The 22,704-nt window shown below is 40.8% G+C and overlaps 2 protein-coding genes across 5 annotated transcripts; one reads left to right on the forward strand and one right to left on the reverse strand.

The window, feature by feature from the left end:
* Nucleotides 1-1,039: 1,039 nt before the first annotated feature.
* Nucleotides 1,040-15,885, forward strand: ugdh (UDP-glucose 6-dehydrogenase). Of its 4 annotated transcripts, XR_005694833.1 has the most exons (14): nt 1,040-1,472; nt 1,569-1,659; nt 2,153-2,674; nt 2,756-2,922; nt 3,030-3,123; nt 3,534-3,601; nt 4,090-4,151; nt 4,243-4,405; nt 4,762-4,848; nt 4,942-5,103; nt 5,191-5,336; nt 5,675-5,810; nt 6,977-9,027; nt 9,271-9,317. XR_005694833.1 is itself a non-coding variant. In XM_040024304.1 (12 exons), the coding sequence occupies exons 2-12, from the start codon at nt 9,996-9,998 to the stop codon at nt 15,064-15,066; spliced, it is 1,491 nt and encodes a 496-aa protein (XP_039880238.1). In that variant the 5' UTR covers nt 8,806-9,027; nt 9,974-9,995; the 3' UTR covers nt 15,067-15,885. The 4 variants fall into 4 exon arrangements, 3 of the variants coding, with proteins under 3 accessions (XP_039880238.1, XP_039880236.1, XP_039880237.1); XM_040024304.1 differs by lacking the exons at nt 1,040-1,472; nt 1,569-1,659; nt 2,153-2,674; ... (8 more) ...; nt 5,675-5,810; nt 9,271-9,317 and adding exons at nt 9,974-10,157; nt 10,631-10,732; nt 11,127-11,327; ... (6 more) ...; nt 14,720-14,830; nt 14,956-15,885 and having other exon boundaries at nt 8,806-9,027; XM_040024302.1 differs by lacking the exons at nt 1,040-1,472; nt 1,569-1,659; nt 2,153-2,674; ... (8 more) ...; nt 5,675-5,810; nt 9,271-9,317 and adding exons at nt 9,996-10,157; nt 10,631-10,732; nt 11,127-11,327; ... (6 more) ...; nt 14,720-14,830; nt 14,956-15,885 and having other exon boundaries at nt 8,806-9,027.
* A 977-nt stretch (nt 15,886-16,862) lies between these two features.
* lias (lipoic acid synthetase) lies at nt 16,863-22,029 on the reverse strand. Its single transcript, XM_040024314.1, has 11 exons — nt 21,886-22,029; nt 21,468-21,637; nt 20,565-20,658; nt 19,872-19,952; nt 19,540-19,696; nt 19,210-19,267; nt 19,001-19,129; nt 18,606-18,751; nt 18,452-18,522; nt 18,258-18,369; nt 16,863-17,318 (listed from the first exon to the last, which is right to left on the reverse strand). The coding sequence occupies exons 1-11, from the start codon at nt 21,967-21,969 to the stop codon at nt 17,263-17,265; spliced, it is 1,158 nt and encodes a 385-aa protein (XP_039880248.1). The 5' UTR covers nt 21,970-22,029; the 3' UTR covers nt 16,863-17,262.
* Nucleotides 22,030-22,704: the final 675 nt, after the last annotated feature.

The following is a 22,704-nucleotide window of genomic DNA, read 5'->3' on the forward strand; positions in this document are numbered from 1 at the left end:
TGTGAGGCCATCTGTCTGACAGCTAAAGCTTGGTTAAAAAGCGGTCAGTCAACAGGCTGATGATCCCGTGCGCAGCATCAAAGCTACAACAGAATAGCTGAAAAAGAAAAGAATCAAGGTGTTGCAGTGACCCAGTCAGAGTCTAGACCTCAACCTGACTGAAATGCAGTGAAGGGACCTCAAGAGAGCTGTGCATAAACAAATGCCCATAAAAGCTCAATGACTCAAGCTATACTGTAATAAACAGTGGGCCAAAATTTCTCAACAGTCATATGAGGGACTGATTAAATCATATAGAAAACCACTTCTTCCAGTTACTGCTGCTAAAAGTGATTCTTTAGTTTTTCACAGGACTGCATATTTGTATGTGCTTGTCATCCTTAAAGAATAGGCTCTCTCTAGTTAAGGTATTTTCAAAATAAATTTTAACACTGTTTTATGTGATTACTCCTCTTGATAATTAAATCACTTATACAAAAAAAAATACGGTCCTTATTAATATCAATTTGAGGCTAGACTGGGTAAATAAAGTAGATAACGTCCGACGTTACAGTATTTTTTCACATAAAATTCCTTCATTGTGTTTTTGCTATATAGCCCTCTGGTTGTGTGCAACCCCCCTCCCTTACTGTAGTGTTCAGGTCACAAGTGACCAGCCAGTTTTAACAGCTCTTAAATTAACATAATAAACATTTTTCACCACCAGATTCAGTTCAGTGGGTGGGTCAGTGGGTCGTTCAGTGGTCATTCACTTGGCCATTCAGTGAGCCATTCAGGGGGTCAGAGGCCAAAGGGGCGTGAGGGGTGGATTCCCATTAATTTCCTAAAAAACTCAAAATTCAATGAAAGAGGTGCTCATCACTTTTAGATGTTCAAGTGCATAGTGTGGAGGATACCACAAGTCCTCGAGGAAATCGGATGTAAAACACAATAGTTAGGAGTTTTTACATTTGTAAATCGGTCAGATTTGACCTGAACACGGCAGGAAGGTTTTAAATAGTCTATCTCTAATTAGCCTTCTTGCTACTTTTAAATAAACTTTGGACTATAAAACTATGAATCATGTCACTCAAGCACTGAGCACAATAGTTTAGACTTTTTAATAATTAAATAAACATATTCCTTCCGAAACAAGTCTTCTGAGCATGCGCAGTGCTAAAACGGAACTGTCCGTCTGTTTCCCTGGGTTACCATCAACAACTTCGCTAGCCCACAGTATCTTCAGTATGCTAGCGTGGCTTTAGGGTCTCGTGTATCATTATACATCGGCATAAAATATGTATAGAATAGGTGATTAAGCTTGAAGAGCAGCACGGGAGGTTAATAACATGTTTAGAGGCTAATTAGCTCGAGCGAATGAACCCCAGCTAGCATTTTAGGGAGCTGTTTACAGCTTTAGGATGACCGAGCAGGAGTACGGCACTCTTGCTTATTCAAAAAGTCCGAAAACATCTAAAAGAACAACATTTCAGGTAAGGACCGTTTCTAAACAAAATAAGAAATAAGCGGCTCAGTTAAACCTGATTATTAAAGGAGAATCATGTTAACCTGAAATTATGTCGCTTTAGGATGAACTCCAGGCTGCTGTCTCTGCCAGGGCGACCAAAGCCAAGACAGATCAGTACTCCTACTCTGACGACTTCGAAGAAGATGAAGATGGTATAACGAAAAAGCGTTATTATATCTAAAAATGACTCTAAGTGAATGGAGTAGTTCATTTGTTACAGAGGGATAGTAGCGAAGGTTAAAGGGAAGGCTTAAAAGATGGACGTAAGACCTGCTGTGATGCATGGTTTAGAGACCGTTATACTGAAAAATAGACAGGAAGTGGAGCTGGAGGTGGCAGAGCTGGAGATGTTGGGATTTTCAATGGGAGCGACTGAGATTGACAGCTTGGGTTAGGCTGTCAGGAGACAAAGCTAGAGAGAAGGTTGAGATGGTTTGAAGACATGCACAGGAGGGATAGTGAATACACTGGATAAAGGATGCTGCAGGTAGAGCTGCCTAGATGTAAGTGAAGGAGGACATGTAGAGGGTTGATGTGACAGAAAGGGATGCTAGGGGTAGGGTGGGAGGGAAGAAGATGATTGATAAAAAAAAAAAAAAGACTACAACAAAGAGTGTGTTGACAGTTTATCTTTTCGTTTTTCAGATTTTTTAAACAGACTCCTTAAATTAAGAAAAAAGAAGACAGATCCTCTCAAAGCTGGGAAGAATAAAGCCAAAATCATTAACAACTTTGACCTCTCAGATGATGAAGACAAACACAGGAGGACAAAGAAAGTTTCATTCCTGAAAACAAAAAGAATCAGCTCTCCCTCCAACGGCACCACTGCATCAGAGTCACAAGAAAAAAACGAGCCCCTAGACTCACACACGGCTGCACGTGATAGTTCTAATGGGTCAGCATCTTCACAACGCTCCACAGATGACGCACAGTTTAAAAATGCTCGTGTGGATTCAGCTGATCCTCAGATCACAAGAGAAAGCTCAAGTAAATCTCTGTCATACCAAACATCAGACGATACTCTCCTGGACATGCCTTTACCGTTACCATCTGACAGCAGCGTGGTGGAAACTCCAGGGCCAGAGCAAAAGAGCAGCTCTGCTGCTGAAGAAAGCTCACAGACTTCACAGTTATCAACATGTGACCTGAACCACACAGCTTCAGCAGGTCTGTTTAGTTTAATACACAATACTGCTATCAGGAATCAGTGCAGATTTTACATTTAGATTTACACCTGTCACTATTCAGATAGTGTTTCAGAGAGGGAGCCACCAAGACCCAAACCCCGGCAAAGGACCCTAGGATTGAGCTTTCACACTTCAGAGAAGCCAGCTGAAGACTTTCAGGATCTCAGCAGGCCTCAGACTTCTTCTGTATCAATTCCTCTCTCAACTGATACATCTGGCACCATAGCTGTAAGGAGCTGCAGTCCAGCTGTGCTTTGTTAATCAGTGTTTTAAGCTACAAACTAAAATGAAACTTTTCATAATCAGAGGATGTTTGTGATGTTGTTTCATCATAGTGGACAGAAGGAGACCACACGGTTTCACCCTCTTCAAATAAGAGTGCACGGTCTGCACTCCTCACAAAGTCCACTGTTGATTCTGGATCGAAAGGTAATGATCATAAAAAAAATCTTCAGAACCTTTTTTTCTTTTTATTCAGGACATTTAAAAAAGGGCAACTACAGATAATATGGTGTGACGTTAGCAAATCGTAAGGAAGACGAGAATAAAAATACTTTTATATTTATAGGTATTGGAGTTTGCATGCAATTATTGATTAGTTATGCACTGACTTGGGCAGCAAAATTTAACACAAAAAATATTCATTAAAATCTGGACTTTAGAAAAATGTAGAAAAATGTGTTGTTTAAATATATATATATATATTTTTTTTTAAACCTACCGTGGGAGAAAAATCAATCAATCCACTTTATAATAATCATTAAAAAGTCAAAAGAAAATAACCAATATTTTTGCTACATGTCTAATTAATGCTCTTAATATTTGTTTTATTGTTTTAGATGGCTTTATTTCTGATGACAGCAAAGAGCAGGAGAGGAACTACTCCACATCATTTGAAGAATTTACTGTAAGACATATTCTGCACTGTGTAACGTCGCTGTGAAGTTTAGTTTTTTTTAATGAATCACAGCTTATTCTGAGGAGAGCTCCAGCTTCAGTTTGTGTGGGTTTTCAGTCACTCGGCTGATGGTAGTCTTAAGCGCTTGAGTTGAGGCAACAAGACTGTTTTGTAGGTTTGTGAAGACGTTACACATGTCATCCAAGAGGCTTCTTATGTTCTAAAAACTGATGGAGAATTCTGTGTATTTAACCTATAGCGAGGTCGTCCTCTTGGAGGTGGTCCTGAGAGTTGTTGACCCACCTTGTAATTATTAAAGGTCACATTAGGGTCTGAAGGTATGAATCAAGGCATGCGTCATTACGCTGCATTCCAGACTGAACACATAGAAGAAGCCTTGTGGATGAGAGGTCAAACATCTTCACGAACTAAAATCAAGTCCGGTTGCTTCCATTTCAAGAGTCTAAGAGCTCAGTCTGTGCATTGTTGTCTTCCAGGGATGCTCAGGAGATCCCTCAGCTCATCTCTCTCATGTCTCTGAGGAATCTGTTGAAGCAAGGTTGGTAATCAAGCTGCAGTAGCAGAGCTCTATGTGTGAAGCAGACCTGATCACTTAGCTGGCCTTTCTGTTGTTGTTTTGTTTAAATTAGGACTTTGAGTTCTCACTCTAAGACCACTCCAAGATCTCAGAGTGCATGCTCCAGGAAAGTGGAGTCCAAGTATTTGGGGTCTCTCAAAGTTCTGGACCGTAAAGTCTCTTTACAAGAGTCTCAGCCACAAGAAGCAGATTCCCTCCGAGCTGCCATTTATCAGGTCGGTGTGGTTCTGAGGGTGTTGTCTTTTCTAGTGTTTTTTTACATTGTCAGCCATGTAGTGGAGGAAAGCACTGTGACGTACCCTTATATCTACAGTTAAAAGTCTGTGTATAAAAGACAATGAAAACCTTACTCAGCACTGCTCCGAAGAACCATGCAGCTAAATATAGAGTAGCAGTGGTTTTACTAATCTAAATTAAAAGAGTGTTTCGTAATCGTGTGAGTTGTTGGGAGAAAACAATGTACTGCACATTGAACATTTAGATTTGAATGAATGTGTGTATGTGTTAAGCGGGCCTCAGAGTATCAAAAGCACATTCTCAGTCCAGTAAAATCCACCCTCACTTTTACAAGGAATGGCTCAAAAAGAAGAAGGAAAAGTCGAGGGAGAACATGCAACTGAAGAAGAAAGAGGCCATGTTGAAAGAAAAAAAGGAAAAGGTGAGTCATCTGTGTTTTAGACAAACTACAGAGCACCGTACAAGCTTTAAAGATTACATGGATGCTCTTCAATTTTTTTCAAAAAACAAACAGGAAGAGGAGGCTAAAAAAGAAGATGCTGTTGCATTCTATGAGGCTTGGAAGAAAAAGAAGGCAGAAAGCCTCAAATCTAAGGCCAAAGAGAAGGAAGCTGTGATTAGAAAAGAACAAAAAGCAGCTGAGGAGAAAGAAGAAAAAAGGCAGACTGCTCAACAGGTAAAAGCATACATCACTCTGACACCTATAATGAGATTGCTTGTGTGTATCCGTGAGGTTAATTTGGTATTTTAATAACAATTAAAGGTGTTTGAGAAATGGAAACGTGAGCACGATCATCTGCTAAAAGAGAATTACAGAAAACAAAAGGAGGCTGAAAATAAATTGAAGCTTAAAAACAAAGAACAGGAGGAGGCGAGAAAAAGGGACAGCAGGTCTGCCTTTTCTAACTGGTGAGTGGAAATCATTCATTATTAATTTGTCCCATTTATTTAAAGGTGGTGAAAAGAGATATCTCTTTTTTTAAGGCACTGAGAATTCATTTTTTGCAGAATGGTCTGAACAACAGATCCAAAAGATGACTGAGCTTTGCTTTTAGTGGTGGTAATACATAGATTTAAATGTGCATATATGTTTAATAAAACTTGTAACAGCTATGGTGCCGGGTTGAAAAATATCGCCCACCAGATGGCAGTCAAAGCTCAGATCTTCATCCACTGTTTATTTCTAAAAACCTCACAGAAAAGTCATGTATACTGATTTTTTAATCCTCTTTTTAAACATGATTAAGGTGTGAAAAGAAGAAAGAAGTTATCGATGACAAATTCACATCAGAGCGCAAAGAAATCAAAAATAAAGCGGAGGAGGAGAAATACATGAAGGAAGAAAGAGATAAAATGGCTTTAGAGGTGTATGAAAACTGGCTGGTAAGTAGAATTATTAATGATTATTATCAGCATCTGAGGTGCTGTTCGCCGCATCCTTTTTTGTTCATGAGACAGATGGTCTCTCGCTTAGCAGTCGCGACCAGGCTCCAGTGTGAACTCTTCTTTTGTGACTACTTAGATGGCACTGACAGATTTCACTGCTCAGGAGGGGAAAATCTGAACGTTCAACCAACTGTTTCAGCATATCTTTAATGAAAATGTAGTGAATTTCTTCTGATTTAATGCTTTTACCTCATTCTGTTTCTGAGAATTTTTTCTGAAAGTTTTTAAAATAAAAAAAGTGTGATAGCTTAATAAGATCAGAACCTTACGTTATATAGATTGTAGATTAAATCAGCATCTAAATATATTTTTTGTTTGTGTAACTTTTTGGCCAAATGAGCCTCCATTTTACACATAAAGCTCAAATTAAATATGTACAGTACTGTGCAAAACTGTTGATCCATCCCTCATTTGTTTATATTTTGCTTCCAAGGAGCCAGACTTGGTGTTGAGTGATAAATCTCCAGGCTTTCTGAAGGTCTGCTGGACATTTTTGAACTCATTTTTAGAGGATTTCTTTGTTTTTTCTTGTGGATCACCATGCAGTACTAAAAGTATTCGTATGAAATATTGACTTTCAAGCTTGTTGGTATTCCACCAGGTATGGCTCAAGACTTTTGCCCAGTATTGTATATCCAGCCTTACTCCCTCTTTGATTAATCATTTCCTGACCTCTGAGTTTTTTGTTGTGTTGCCTTGGATGTGCGTGACTCGTAGCGCAGTAACTCTCTCCATTTCATAGAGCTTTCACAGCAAGACCACAGTTACGAAATTGTACACGTGTCTTGAGATCATAATGGGCGTGATCTTTGACTCAGAGCTTTGTTTTGTCTGCCTGAAGTCCATCTTCCCCCTCGATGTTCAGACTAATTTATAGAGACGAGATCACATCATCCCTGTCACTACCCGTTACATACATAATTGATTTGAACTTTTATTAAGTTAAATATGAGGTTCACACCACTGTTCCACGGTCTTCTTAATTTCTGGTTGTATAAGGCGTTGTTATCAGGTGTACAAATCTAGTATTTTTGAATATATTGTATGTGTGAGCAGTCCTTGTCCTTGTTGCTAGTGTCACAGATTTTCTTGTTGTTCTTTAGGCAAGAAAAGATCTAGAGCAGAAGAGACGCAGAGAAGAGAGACGGATACAAGAGATACTCGGAGACAGCCCACCTCCACCATGGAGCCCCCCAAATAAAACCATACCGTTTCGAAGATGACGAATAAAATGTAACATAACACCCGTGTAATGTCTGTTGGTGCTATGTTACATGTTTTTGCAAATGCAAGTTAGTAATGTATGTTGTCCTCTGATAGCTACTTTCATATGATTTTGTATTAGACAGCAGATCTAGTGTGTGTTTATATTTTTATATGTTTTCTAACTCAGATGTTTGCAAAATTGGAAACAATTGTGGGACAGAATGATTTTGTGATATGTCAAGGAAAAATTCATGTATTTAATTTTTTAAAATTGTATTTGATTATTTTTATAAATATGTTTATGCTTTAGCATGTAATAACAATAATAATAATAATGATGATAATAATAATGAATGTATTTAAAGGCCCTTTACAGGCACTCAAGGACACGTTACACCCAATTAAATATCATATTATGATTGAAATTACAGTTGAAAAACAACTTAGAATTAAAAGTTAAGATAAAATTTTCAATAAAACAACAGACAATTAGGGCTTAACATGAGAATGTGCAGTAAAGCAGTTAACATTGTTGTTGTTGTTTTTGCTGATTCCCTTTTAATGTTTATTTTTGTCTTCAGGTTAAGAAGAACTCACAAACCTGCAAATGATTTTTTTTTTTTTTGTATTGTAAGGGCATTTCAGTAATTACTTAATAACTTCTCACCCACAGTTATGTTTATAAGTATTTGGAGGAAGACAGGTTTTTGTATTTTGCCTCTGTACACCACCACAGTAGATTTTGAGGTGCAGACTTCCTGTTTTAATTCTGGGGGTTTAACTAAATATTTAATAATTGTTTTACACAGGCTCCTATTTTCACAGCTCAAATGGAATTAGAGAATTAACTGACATGTAGGAGGCCCAAAATGCAGAGTCATCGCCCAGATGTGCCCAGAGATCACGGTGACTGTTGTGGAGGTCAATGGGTCCCGTTAATTCTCATTCATGATACCATTATCTAAAAAGCTGATCTGAGGATAGTAGGACAGGATTAATTGTTAGAGATCTGGTAAAGCTTTAACTAGCAGCAGTTGGTCATAGGCTGTATTGATATGCTCACCTTTGAGATTCAAATACAGCATCTCAGAAATGCTTCAAGCTTCTTTCATTTATTTGACAGAATTCTAAACATGGTTTAAAAAAACAACTTTAAATTGGTTGCTTTCCTGGCATGGAGTTGACTTTTAACTGTAGTTCACAAATTTTCAACAGGGTTGAGGTTAGGGGTTTGATATTCCAGCAGTTCTTCTTCATGGCAGGCTTGATTCTTAGTGGTCTCTGGGTTGTTGCTGAACATCAGAACCAATTTCATCTCATATAGAGGGTGACAGTTTGGGTTTTCGTCCTAACCTTGGCAAAGTGGTGACACGTTTGAATAATTTGTACAATTATTTGAACTAATCACCCTGGAATCTGCAGTTGTTTAGAAGTGGCTCTAAGAGACCTTCCTGACTATGAAGCTATGATTCTCCCTTTTAGATCTCCACTGAGTTCCATGGAGCTTTGCATTGTTCTGAGAATTGGTCAGTCGAATAATTGCTGTCTTAAGTCATGAAAGATGGATACTATACAATTATTTCATCTCGGAAAAAGAACAACTACCATGACATTCATGTCCATGATGACTGTAAACTTCTAACCACAGCTCTCTATATAACGGTGAAAAATGCTTTTACTTTGAAGGTATGATGCCGGAAGTCTGACCAGTAAATAAATAGTGGTTTCTCCGAAGAAGCGCTTCACTTTAGGTTGAGGTCCAGGTGAGGAAAGTTGTGGCAGAGATTTCATTGGTGTGGTTTTTATACATCGAGCTCTGGTTTGCTTTCATTTATCGTGTGTAACGGAACCGTGGCCGTGGGTTTGACGCCGGGACAGGACACATTTAGCGGAAGAGCTAACACAGTCTGCGCATTACTGAAGTTCAGAGACTGTCGAGCTGGCAGAGGTAACGAACCGTTAGCTAACCCGCTGACAACAAACACTCACCCACTCATTCATTTTCGTGTTTAGTTCTCCCTGTTTGAAGGAACAGAACTTAAAGTAGCTTCATCGTTCTCCTGTCGATGTGCCACATCAACGCGGGGCAGCTAACGCGAACTAAGTGAAAGGCATCACCGATAAAGGGCTCATTTTTCATCTCTGCTTGACGTGGCTGAGCTGCAATAAAAGGCTCTTTATATTCCACCAGGCTACAACGGTGCACCTGGCAACTATTACCGCGGCACCACCGAGGAGGTGAAGTACTCCCGCAGGAGGATTTTAGACAGAAAATCTAATTATTTGGGAGGAGCCACTCCCCTCTGAGTGTAACAGGGAATCAGCTTACCTGACTTGTAAAGTTGAGGCATCAGCAAAGCAATTATTTTCCTGTGACGGAACTAGTCATTACTGTAAATTTCTGTTATTTTGATAGTTGGATGGTAGCGTTTTACTTGCTTCTTATGCACTAATATTCCAGTCATCATCTGCAGAGAAACTGGATCTATAATGTTTAAACTATTAGAAATATGTTTGAGATGCTGTTAAAATGGTTTGTCCTCGACTATTTGAGCCACAGTTTTTTCATATACATACCGACTTTCATGATAGCAAATTCATTTTTTTAAAAAAGATTTTGTTGACAAAGATTGTATTGTTATGGAGCTGAAATTATGAGTGAGATCATCGATTACTACTTACTCTTCATCTTCAAATCCTTATAAATTGCTTTTTAAGTGATTTGGAGAAAAAGCTGTCCAGGACTCCTTGGGACCCCCTCCTCTTATTTTCTTATCTGGCAAACCCACTGATAAGCTGTTGGCAGGCCCTGAAATGTGTACAAATAAGGCTTGCTTGATGGGTACTTTATCTCTTTATTTGCAGGGAATTGCGTTCACTTGATAACTTTATAGCTCTGTGTTGTGTCCTCCCCAGATGTTTCAAATAAAGAGGATCTGTTGTATTGGTGCGGGTTACGTAGGAGGCCCAACATGCAGCGTCATCGCCCAGATGTGCCCGGAAATCACAGTGACTGTTGTGGACGTCAACGAGTCCCGAATCAAGGCCTGGAATTCTGACACTCTGCCCATTTATGAGGTAGCGTGCCATTATTTAAAAAAAAACAACAACAAAAAAACAACAACAACAAAAAACGTGGCGCTGAGGATAGTAGGACAGGATTAATTATTAGAGATCTGGTTAAACTTTAACCAGCAGGAGTAGGTCATAGGCTATTATCCTGATATGCGCAGCTTGAGATTAATATTCAGCATCTCAGAAAAGCAGTAAAGTGTTCAGATTCATTAAAGTGTTAAAGGAGTAGGTGTAGCCAGGCAACAGTTCCAGGCAAATGTTTTTGTTAAACATTGCTCCACCTCATGGACAAAATGAAACCTAAATTACTTCCAGACTGTGTTGCAACTTTTCTACGTCAACTCTGACCACAGTGTATTGCATCATCGTGAGTAGTTTAAGGTTAGTCAGTGGTCACTGTGAGCTGGTGTTGCACTCTTCACGTTTATTTTTCCTGCTGTCTTACTAACACGGCCTCTCACTTCCTCCCATTTCAGCCTGGACTGAAGGAGGTGGTTGAATCATGCAGAGGAAGAAATTTGTTTTTTTCCACAGACATAGACTCGGCTATCAGGGACGCAGACCTCGTCTTTATCTCTGTGAGTCCATCATTTGGCTCCACACACACACACAGACACACACAGCCCTAGAGCCCGACTGATCCTGGATTCGGTGGTTGAATAGAAGTGAAAGATGTCTGTCAGTCTTCAGTTGTATTTAAAAGAGGAGATTGTGGCCTTATTATTTAACTTCTCAGCAACGTATGTAACATGCTATGCAGAACACTCTGTAACGGCTCTGTAATGACACAGTTTCTAATTTACTCCACTTTTCTCCTTTCTGCATTAAGTTTCTATCTTGTTCCAAATATACAGTTCAACACAGGCCGATAATGATCGACCAAAATTTCATTAGGGTTCTCCACCACACACCGTTTTTGCTTGTTTGGCCCACTGACATAATTAAACTGCACCTCTCCTTGCACTCCTCCAGGTGAACACCCCAACAAAGACTTACGGGATGGGGAAAGGTCGCGCAGCTGACCTGAAGTTCATCGAGGCGTGCGCCCGGCGCATTGTCGAGATGTCCGACGGCTACAAGATTGTCACGGAGAAGAGTACGGTGCCAGTGCGCGCCGCCGAGAGCATTAGACGGATATTTGACGCCAACACCAAACCCAGCCTCAACCTGCAAGTGCGTACCGTCACGTGAACAAAGCTCTCCGACCTTTGCTGGGCTGCTTGTTTCTAAAGTTGTGCTGCCGCTTCAGGTGCTGTCCAACCCAGAGTTCCTCGCAGAAGGAACGGCGGTGCGGGATCTGAAGGAGCCAGACCGCGTCCTGATTGGTGGAGATGAGACTGCTGAAGGTCAAAAGGCGATCAGAGCGTTGTGTGCTGTATATGAGCACTGGGTCCCCAAGGAGCGCATCATCACCACGAACACGTGGTCATCTGAGCTCTCCAAGCTGGTGAGTGAACCTCTGGGTGAGGTCGACCACAGAGAACAGTTTCGTAAATCTGTTGGTTGTTGTAGCAATTTATTAATCGTTTGCAAAGAAAGGCCAGTTTTCTTGGAAAATATCTCATGATTAATATTTTTGATATTTAACAGTCAATAAAAAAATAAATTACCAGAACTACATAGATTAGATTTGTTTATTAATCTGTTTCCAAATAGCTGCTCTTTATTTAATCCGTATATTGAAGGGTATATAAAACATGGAAAAAGGGTCAGATAGATGAACTCTACGCAGTTTATTTTGTAGAAAATAAACTGCGTAAATTATTAAGACATCAACTTTTACTTTGTGCTGTCAGTTAATTTCTATGATCAATTTTAATCAGCTAGTTGTTACTCATTTAGCGAAAACGTTGTATTTAGTTATTTATTTCATGTGTGTGAGACGATCCACTCCACCCTACCTTTCAGTCTGTCTGTGAAGCGGTCCTTTTATGCAGGAAATTGAGAAGCGCTCTGGCTGAATGTTTCCATTCAGTAACATCTTCGCCCAGTGCCAGTGCTCTATAAAAGCTCTTGGAGTTAGCTGCTGGGCGTCTCTCCTGCCCTGAGTCACATTTGATTTCTGTGGCTTCTTGGTTTGCTTGTTGGACTAAATGTCCTTGAATGCACCATCTCTTGACTCATGCATTCACTTGCACTACGGATCACATTGATTACACACACCACGGCTCAATTTCAGGTCTTTGTTCATTTGATAAAAAATAAACTTTTTTTTAATTGGATTTGTGAGTCTCCTTCTGTCATCACTGAGTGGCCTGGTGTATGAGAAGTGTGTAAGTGATTATCACAGTACTTGTCCTTATCACAGAGCTAAACGAGTATTCCTGTGTGTCTGTGTGCAGGCAGCTAATGCATTCCTGGCACAGCGAATCAGCAGCATCAACAGTATCAGTGCTCTGTGCGAGGCCACTGGAGCCGACGTGGAGGAAGTGGCCAAGGCGATCGGCATGGACCAGAGAATAGGGAACAAGTTCCTTAAAGCCAGCGTAGGTGAGACAGTTTGTTTTCACATCCGCTGAACACGTACGAATGTTTCCCGTTCATCTCTTTGCTGTTTCTGATGCCTCGTACAGGTTTTGGTGGAAGCTGTTTCCAGAAGGATGTGCTGAATCTGGTGTATCTGTGCGAGGCCCTCAACCTGCCTGAAGTGGCTTCCTATTGGCAGCAGGTGAGAGCGACGCTCCTTTAGATGAGGAGGAGTAGTGGCTGAAGTCAGAGCCTCTCCCGAATGACTGAACACTTTGCCTTAGGCTAAGGGAGATTTTGTGGCAAAATCAATGCAGAACATTTTGGACATAACGGTTTATCTCCAATTAAAAAACTTGTACATCTAGTACTGAGTAGTGACAGTAGCACTTTTTTTTTTTATTTTTATTTTTATTTTTTTAAGGTGATCGACATGAATGAGTACCAAAGACGACGGTTTGCCTGCAGGATCATCGACTGTCTCTTCAACACTGTTACCGGCAAAAAGATCGCCCTGCTGGGCTTCTCCTTCAAAAAGGACACGGGTGACACGAGGTGGGTCTCCTCCTTTTATTTTGGCCATTTCTTTCCCGTTTTGATTCACTTGAAATGGCTTTGTTAAACTTTTGTTAATCATAAACCTCAGTGTATGAAAGGATAATGAAGAGCCCATTTCAAACCCTGGGTTTGCTCTTTGTACATACAAAACCTGCAGAGTCACTGCTGACTGCTTTAATGTGCTTCTGTGAACTGTAACCTCGATTGGAGCTGACATCAAGGTGTTCGTGTGTGCACGTGTGTTGTGTAACTCCAGGGAGTCGTCCAGTATCTACATTTCTAAGTACCTGATGGATGAGGGCGCCAAGCTGTTCATCTATGACCCCAAAGTCCTTAAAGAGCAAATCATTCACGACCTCTCCCAGCCCAGCATCTCCGAGGACAACCCAGAGAGAGGTGTGTGTGCGGTTTGCAGTTTGCAGTTTGCAGGTTGCAGTTTCCAGTGCAGTACTGAAAAACTCATTGTGTAGTTTATTTTTGTCAACACCCTGATTTACTTCATGTCTGTATGAGTGAACCAGGTGGTTTAGTGTAAAGACACCTTTAGCTCACTTCAGTACCTGGCTGCAGACAGCTTAAATAAACATGACTGTAATGTGGTAATAAGTGAGCTATAGAGATGCTGCTCTGTGGGTGGTGTTACCTTTGTACAGGGCATTGCTAAGCAAACTGGTTACGGGCTTGAGCTTGACACTTTACATGCAGACAGCAGAGGTAATGATGTTATAATCAAACACCTTTAAGATCAAAACTATTAAATGACTACTCCTTTTCTGATAATAAAATCTGATAGGACTTGAAAATAAACCAGAATTCCAGGATGTATTTAATAAGATTTATAAAACTGTAACTCTGACTGTGCTGTAATAGTTCAAATCGTCTGTTGGGGAGAATTTATGCCAACAAAGTATATCATGTCCTTTACACCCACCCATGTTATCTTTGGGTGGGTGTAAAGGATATTTTCAAGAGAACCTAAGATAGGATAGGGACACACCATGTCAGAAGCGACTAAACTTCTTAAACATCGCCTGTTTTTGCTTCATTCCTGCTCCATATTTTCATTCTTGAACTTTGGTACAATTCACATTTCAAAATGATCATTGTTTGGCTTTTACTGGGCCCTGGTGCAGAAAGTGTTTGTCTTTCCTCTCTTCTGATTGGCTGTCCCTCACAAACAGCAGGTGTGAAGAGCAGGCGGGCGTGGCAGCTGTAGCAGAGAGAACCACATTAGATATTGCTTCTCTTAGATGCCACTGAGATCTCAGTAACTTTCAGTTGCTTTATCAGTAACTAAAGCAGCACTCACTCACACTAATTTGTTTTAACTGTTCTTCATTTTTAGTGTCTGAGTTGGTGACTGTGACATCAGACCCTTATGAGGCTTGCCAGAGCGCTCATGCATTGGTCATCTGCACAGAGTGGGACATGTTTAAGGTCCCAGTTACATTTTACTACTACTTTTATTTTTTAAATGCTTCGTATTTGAGGAATATGTGAGAAAACATTTTAATAGTCATATCTGCTTAATCCCACCACAGGAACTGGACTACGATAAGATTTACAAGAACATGCTGAAGCCGGCTTTCATGTTTGATGGCCGCAGAGTGCTGGACCACCTTCACCCTCATCTCCAGAGCCTTGGCTTCCAGGTAAGATTTACAAAAAAAAAAAAAAAAAAGTTCCAACCCCTCCATGTAAAAATCCAAATCTGTGTGAACAAAGAAAGTATTTAAGTTTTTTTTTTTTTTTTTTTTGTTTGTTTTCCTGTCTGCAGATCGAGACCATCGGTAAAAAGGTGACACCAGCACGAATCCCCTACACTCCAGCAGCTGCTGGTCCTCGAATCACTGCCAGCGACGTTCCCACCAGCAAAGCAAAAGTCTGAAACTCATTTCTTCATCACTCAACATGCAGCAGATTCCTCCTAGCCTTTTCCCCCCTGTAGCTGGTGAAACAATCCAGATCCTTCTCCCTCAGATGCTGTATCATGCCCGATGAACAGTGTGTGTGGGGAGATTGGATGAGAGCTGCTGATCCTTGAATCCAAAATTCGTGAATGATTGTTTTTTGTTTTTGATTAAAGCATTCCATATGTGGTTAGTTTTATACATTTCACATGTCAAGTACACCTGTTGGACTGATTTCTGATGAACACTATCAGCCTGAGTGTTATATTTACTGTACAATCAACTATTGTTCTAAAACACAAATTTTATACTTATAGTATTTTTTTATAAATCTACTGTATGTTAGTCTGTCCTCAATATCTGTGGCTGTTTACTCAAAAGGGCCAATGCAAGTAAATTAATTTTTCTGTTATTTTGTCTGTTTCAAAAGTAATAATAAAAAAAAAAATTAAATGACAAACCGCAAAAATGTGACTTTTAAGACTTTTATTTCTATAAATATCAATGTACATTTGAACTGATCTGTGTGCAGCACAAACATCTTTCTTGTCCAGCTGTGACATTTAAACTGTTTTACTCTAGAAAAAGTGCACTTTCTTCCAAATTGGCTGTTTAGCAAATACACGGGTATCAAAAAAAATCTTTTGCCACCCGTTTACCTGCTGGGAGGCTAATTGCCCTTGCTTTGTACCTTTCTTACACACAGTACAGGATGGATGGTGCTTCTTGTTTTTGTATCACAAGACTGATCAAAAAAAAAAAAAAGGATCCCGCTTCATTAAATCAGTTCTAAAGAAGCAGACATGAAGATTGTATAGGAATTTCTTTTACTTATGTATTAATCACATTATTTTATTGTATAATGCCTTGGTGCCACTGGATTTTAACATGTCTCACACTCATACAGTAAGACAAATGGTGGGGGTCTAGTAAGGAAGTTGGTGGAAGCAGACAACTCCACAGGAAGAGTCTTTTGTTTCTTCGAGGACTCTGGTAGGTAGCAAGGGAGTGTGAACCTTAAGGTGTGAAACAGCTGTGTACTGCCTTTTGTTCCTGAAGAAGGTATTTAACTGGGAGCCATGCTAGGTTCAGGGAGACTCTGCTGACCGTCTGCCCCGCGGTCATGCAGGCTCTCCACCAACTTGGTTGTCTGTTTCTTTGTGTTTTGATTAAAGAATGTTAGCTACTGCTCGTCTGTAGGCTTTATTTAATTGAAAGCTTCCACAACAAGGTGATCATGAACAGAACCCACTGTTAAAGGTCAGTAGCTGTTGAGAATAGATTCCTTTATATAAATCATAGTTAAAGAGAATATAGTTTGGGGTCGATTGTAATATTACAATATGGCTGTTAATGGGTGTAAGAAGGCCTGGAATGGGAACAAAGAACTGGGGTGCAGGGCAGGAGGACAATCAACCTGGGCCAGGAAGCAAGAGTTACTGAGGGTGAGGGGCAGGCAAAGGGACACTACCTTAAAAGGAGATGGGGGGGTCAGGGTGTCAGCACCCTTGGCCACTGTACTAGTGTATTTCCATTGTGGGGGTGTTTACTGTAGGGGGGAGGAGACCAGAGGTTATAACTGAAACTGTTGTGTGGAGTTCTTTAGATCAGCCTTTAGCATAGGACTGCATAGGAATGCAGTGTGCTGATCTCCAGATGCATCTGTAAGAATAATGGGTAATAAAAGGATTGTGTAAAACATGGAAACATCTCAGCGAGATCTCTACCAGGACCAAAAGAATCGCAGAGACCGGCGTTGTCTCAACATAGCTTCTTTTTTTTTTTTTTTTTAAAACCCAAAGTTCACTGAGACGAGGGATGGGATTTAGGAATCCCCAAGGAGCGGAAGCAAATTACAGCCTCTGCTCCTGACAGCTGGGCGAGTTGGTGGACACTCGGGTTACCCAACGTGTCTGCTGTTTGTTCTTTGATAGTCTCTTTAAAATGGACCCCTTTGGCTTTTTCTCAGGGAACACAGAGCAGCAGTTAGAGTATGGTCCCTGTACTTACAAGTCTGTTATTGTCACTTCTGCAGCTTTATTTAATGCCTCCCACAAACATTGTACTAATATTAAACATGTTTCCTGTGCTGTACTTTAATTCGGTGCATTACGTTACAGACGGACGAAGCTCATTTTGTCACTGCGTACAGCTGAACGCACACAGCAGGCTCCTCATTCTGCTGCTTCTGTTTCCCTCTTCTTCAGTAGATTCTTTAAGAAGAATTCGCCTGTGAAAAAAAAAAGAAAGAAAGAAGAAATGCACTGAATTCATCCATCCTCTGCTTCTTGTCCCGTTCACAGGAGGATCTCTAAGCAGAGATCCCCAAACCTACTTTCCCTGCCCACTTACCCCAGTTCTTCCATGGGGGACCCTGAAGCATTCCCAATTCACCTGAGAGAGATAACCTCTTAAGGCTACTGTGGGGTCTGCCCCAGGTCCTCCTCTAAATAGGACATACCTAAAATACCTCATTTAGGAGGAGGAGGAGTAGCAGCTCCACACCGATTCCCTTCCAAATGACTGAGCTCTACATTCCTGTCTCTGAGGGGGAGCCCACCCGCCCTTCAGAGGAAGCTCATTTCCACCACTTGAATTGATCAAATTTTTATTGAGTGATTTGGCCCAAGTTTTACTGCTGAATTTGTCTGAAAATGCAAAGCCAGTCCACACAAATGGTTTTTAGGCTCTTATGTGACCTTTGTCAGATTCTTAGATTTTTCTTTAGTCTCGACGTTTAATAACATATGATTTCTCTTCTTAACTGAAACAAATTAACTGTCTCTCTTTTGTCTTTGTAATCATATAATTATGCTTATAGTTGATATCCCTGATCACAGTGTTTTGTTTTTATTTTTTATCTCTGACCTAATATCTCCACTTTTATTTGAATGTTTTTGGCTTAGTTGGCTTTGGACAGTCACGAGGATGATTTGTGCACTTCATTAGGCACTCTTTTCCCCACCTGATCGTCTCTTTAAAAAAAATAAAAAAATTGCAATGTTTATCTGACAAAGTCTATAATATGTTTCTAGAAGTGCAAAGTTGAAAATATGTAACTAAAATGATTTCATATAGAGATTTAATATTCTTTGCACACTGGCTGGACATGTTGAATATTAATATATCCAAAAAATACTAATAAACATTTATTAACATCACTTCTCACCTGCTTTGTAGGAGGATCGCACCAGTGGTCCGCTGGCTGTGTAGGTGAAGCCCATATCACTGCCAACTTTCTCCCAGTGGGCAAACCTCTCTGGAGTGACATATTCCTCCACCTAAATCCCAAAGACACACACACACGCACAGAGTCAGAGTGAATGTGTCTGTAGCCAGCAGCACAGCAGTAGGAGTGTTTACCTTTAGGTGGCGTTTGGTCGGCTGCATGTACTGCCCGAGTGTTAGACAGTCCACTTCTGCCTCTCGCAACTCTGTAATGACATCCTGTCAGAAAACTGTAGAGTTTGTCTGATTTTTTATAATGTGTGTGTGCGTGAGACAGCGGACTACACACCCGTCATAGTGCTGACGATCTGTTGGTCAGTCTCTCCGAGCCCCAGCATGATGGAGGTCTTGGTGAGCACCGTCGGTTTGACCTTTTTAGCGTGCTTCAGGACGCTCAGAGACTGATCAAAGTTTGCTCTGGGATCACGTACATGCCTGTAAATACACGACAAACATCACTGTGCATCTGAGAAATGTCTCTGCTGCACCACCTGCTGGTCAAGATGTGTTACTGCAGTGTAACGACCTTGCATGTTTTTATTAACTTTAACAATACTTCACACGAGCCTGCTTTATAATGTGTGTTTATGACCATGAATTTAAGCTTTCTAATGGCAGAACTAGAAATTAGATGCTCAGATTTTGACTCTGAGGACTTACAGTCTATTAAAAATCCCTCAGTACCTTTGTAGCTCGCGCACTGTTTCCACATTGTGGGCGTACACGTCTAATCCCGACAGGGCGATCTTTTCCACCGCTGCCAGGTCTCCACGGAAATCAGGAGTCAGGCATTCAACCAGGATCTGAGGATTTCTAGCAGGCAGGATCAAAGTTGCTTTTACAAAGACATTCAGATAATGTAATAAATCCAAAAGGGGCGGAGTCGTGTTTACCTTTCTTTCAGGTTAGTAACCGTCTTAGCAAAGTGCTCCGCTCCACCATCAGCAATATCTGCACAAAAATACAGAGAGAAGAAAAATCTAAGATATATATAATATAATATATTTTGAAAATGCCTTGAATTTTATCTTTAATTTGTGGACATTTTTGTATTTGTAAACTGAAAGTTAAAACCAGAACAGTATGATTTCTTTACAGCTTTATGTTATTAAATTCTACAAATGTGCCTTTATTGCAATGCAGTTGATCGTCACTCATGTAATTCTTGCTGATGCACAACAGCAAGAGACTCATGCAGATACAGTCAGGTAAGAAACTAGTACCGTCTCTGTCGACCGAGGTGAGGACCACGTAATCCAGTCCCCAGGCGGCGATGGCTTTGGCTGTGTTGTACGGCTCGTCAGGGTCAAGAGGCGGAGGCTGACGTGCTGTCTTTACTGAGCAAAACCTGCACCCACGGGTGCATGTGTCTCCCATCAGCTACACACACAAACACATTATCTCGCTAAAATAGAACAAAGAATCCAGACAAATACAAAACACTGATACGGCAGCGCCAGTTCATAAAAGAACAGATGGTGAATATTAAAGATTAAAGTGCTTCTTTGCCCTCTTCAAAAACTGGAAGTAAATTCAGAGAGCAGCAGAGACTCACCATGATGGTGGCTGTGGCTGTGGCGTACTCTCCTCCTCCCCAGCATTCCCCGATGTTCGGACACCTGGCCTCCTCACACACCTGAGATAACAGACAGATTATTTATAAATCACAACAACAGTCATCTCAAGATGCTTTATATCGTAAGGTAAAGACCCAACAATATTAGAAAGAACTCCAAAACCAGATGACCCCCTATGAGATAGGACTTTGTGACAGTGGGAAGGCAAAAAAACAACAACAACACAAAAAACACTTCAACAGGAAGAAACCTCCAGCAGAACCAGGCTCAGGAAGGGGCAGCCATCTGCTGAAATCCAAACTGGGTGCTGGAAGCTTTGGAATTTTTTGAGCTGTCCTACTGCATTTAAACTGTTTTCATGGGCTGTTTAATGTTTTGGCTGCTGTTACACGAGAATTTCAAAATTTCTTTCTTATCTTATTAAACATTTTTCAGCCTTTCTGTTGAAGGTTGAATAGTGAAAAACGTAGCATGTGCCGTTCAGTGAGACAGCATGGGAGTTCAGCGAGCTGAGAAACTGCAATATTTTGATAAGTGCGTCAGTGCTACAGTAGTGTGAAGGTGAATCAGCGGAGACCTTCAAAGATCACATTAGTTGCACCTCAAACATTTCTTTAACAGCAGCCAAAAAGCAGCTGGGCTGCCTGACAACTTACAGACGGAAAACTTACCGTGTGAAGGTTGAGATCTCTCAGTGTGTTCTTCAGCCTGTTGTAATTCTTTCCAATGGGGATCTCAGTCTTCAACCATGGAGGAAGCCGCAGCCTGACAGGAACAACAGCAGACAGCTCGGTGTCTAACAGTGCTCTCATCTCTAAGTATCTGTGTCTAAATACTGCTAAAAAACGTTTACTGATAATAAAGAAACCTGCTAGGTCAGAGCCTGCAGTGCGGGGAAGAGCTCATTGAGAATTAGTGTCAGGCTCTCAGGTTTGCCTGATGCCCCTACATGTAACAACTTTGTCCTCATCTGTATTTTGAGCTCTATGATGAAAAATCCTGCATGCATTTGGATGTGTTTTGCTACTAAACAGTCGTTTTCTTAATCTCAACTTCACTTGCGTCTTTTGTGACTGGCTGCAGGGCGCTAACCAAGCGCCCGTTACTTTTTGCATGTGTCGACTTCGCCTTTAATGCTCATTATGGTGTTGAACTGTTCTCTATAGCATGTGTCTGCACTTTTATGGTAGAGCCGAGCAGGCCAACAGCTAATTATCCAACAAACACTTTTATATTTCCTCTGAAATCCATTTTTCCATTTGAATGTTTAATGTAAACATTTTGACTAGCTTTTACTGAAGCTTTAACAGCGTTGCTTATAGCAGTGTTTGTAATGAAGTTTTGGACTCAGAGACTTAGCTTCTGTTTGTGTGCATTAACAGAACAAAATAAACGTGCAGATGCTGATTTCTATACTAAATGATAGTCGGCCTGTATAATAATCCAACAGCTGCTATAAGTGAAATGCAGTCTGTTTATTTTTGTCAGGGATCATGAGTTTAAAACTCAGACATGCCAGCATCTTAACATGGACTCAAACCCAAGCTCAAGCTCCCCGGGCCCTGAAGCCTCACCTCTCTCCCTTCTGTCTCTTCAGGGTGCCTTTGTACTCAGCCCACTTGCTTTTTTCAGATAATTCCCCTGAAATAAAGTCTTGCAGGTCAGGCCCGTCGTCTCTGAGCAGCTCCTTCTTTCTGTCACTTCTCTCCGGGGAGGGTCTGGTTGATAAGCAGCTGGTGTAAACCTGCAGAGCAACACTGACGATTAGTTCAGGAGCTTCTCTGTGTTTCTACACACGGCAATTCACACTGACAAGGTGGTCACGACTCCGGCTACTAAACTACATATTCGCTTAGACACATACAATCTGTCAGAGGCCTCCTGACAGACCCAGCTGGGAAGCCCGCAGTCAGAGTTTTTCACCGGCTGGAGCCGTTAATAGACTATCCGAGCCAAAGTTTGTTAGACTGAGTTGTGAATTTAACTACTCACGTGTGGGATGCATCTGGGACTCAGCCACAGGTGGTTTGTGGAGAAACGACCCGCTACGCAACAACTTTGCTTGAGTAGCGCCATGACTTTGGCTAGCAGGCGGTTAACGTTGGGATAGCACCTCGGCGAACCACTGCTTTGGTCTGGTGCTTCACGTGAAGCGGACAGAATTGGAAAGTATTCTTTAAAAAAAATGAGCTAAAATTTCAACGTAGGTGATTTTTTTTTACGAACTTAATGGGTTATAGATATATTTTAAAATGAAGACTAGACGAGCTGGAACATAACATTATGGCAGCATTAAAAAATTTCTAAAACAAAATAAGGCAACAGATGGACTAAAAGATGGCCATTAATGATGATAATTTGAGAGGGACTTACATGAAAACATGTTTAAATACTATTTAACAAATTGAATCAGATTCAAATTGAGAGACAATACTCAATATTATACAATACTTAAGTAAGCGAAATCGCCCATCAGTTATAATGTTGAAATCCCTTTGCAGTGAAGTGACAGTGAACGCCTCTCTGGGAGTGCTGAATGTAGACTGTACGATGCCACTCGAATGCAGCAAAGCTAAATAAAATGTTTGAAAAGCTTGCAGTAAAAAATAACAACAGAAAACGCTGCTCTTTAACTTTTGGAATCTTTTTGGTGGTTTGCGACACTTCTGTTCAAATATTTACATCCAAAATATGCGCTCCTCGATCGTCTGGTAATGCCTGCTGGTGGCACGTACAATTGCGTGGTGACGTCGTCCTTTCCTCCTTTCCTCTGCTACCGGCGAGGTGAGGATAACCGAAAAATTGTTGTCT

Source organism: Simochromis diagramma, unplaced genomic scaffold (genome assembly GCF_900408965.1).
Source record: "Simochromis diagramma unplaced genomic scaffold, fSimDia1.1 OVJJ01000302.1, whole genome shotgun sequence".
NCBI classification, from domain to species: domain Eukaryota; kingdom Metazoa; phylum Chordata; class Actinopteri; order Cichliformes; family Cichlidae; genus Simochromis; species Simochromis diagramma.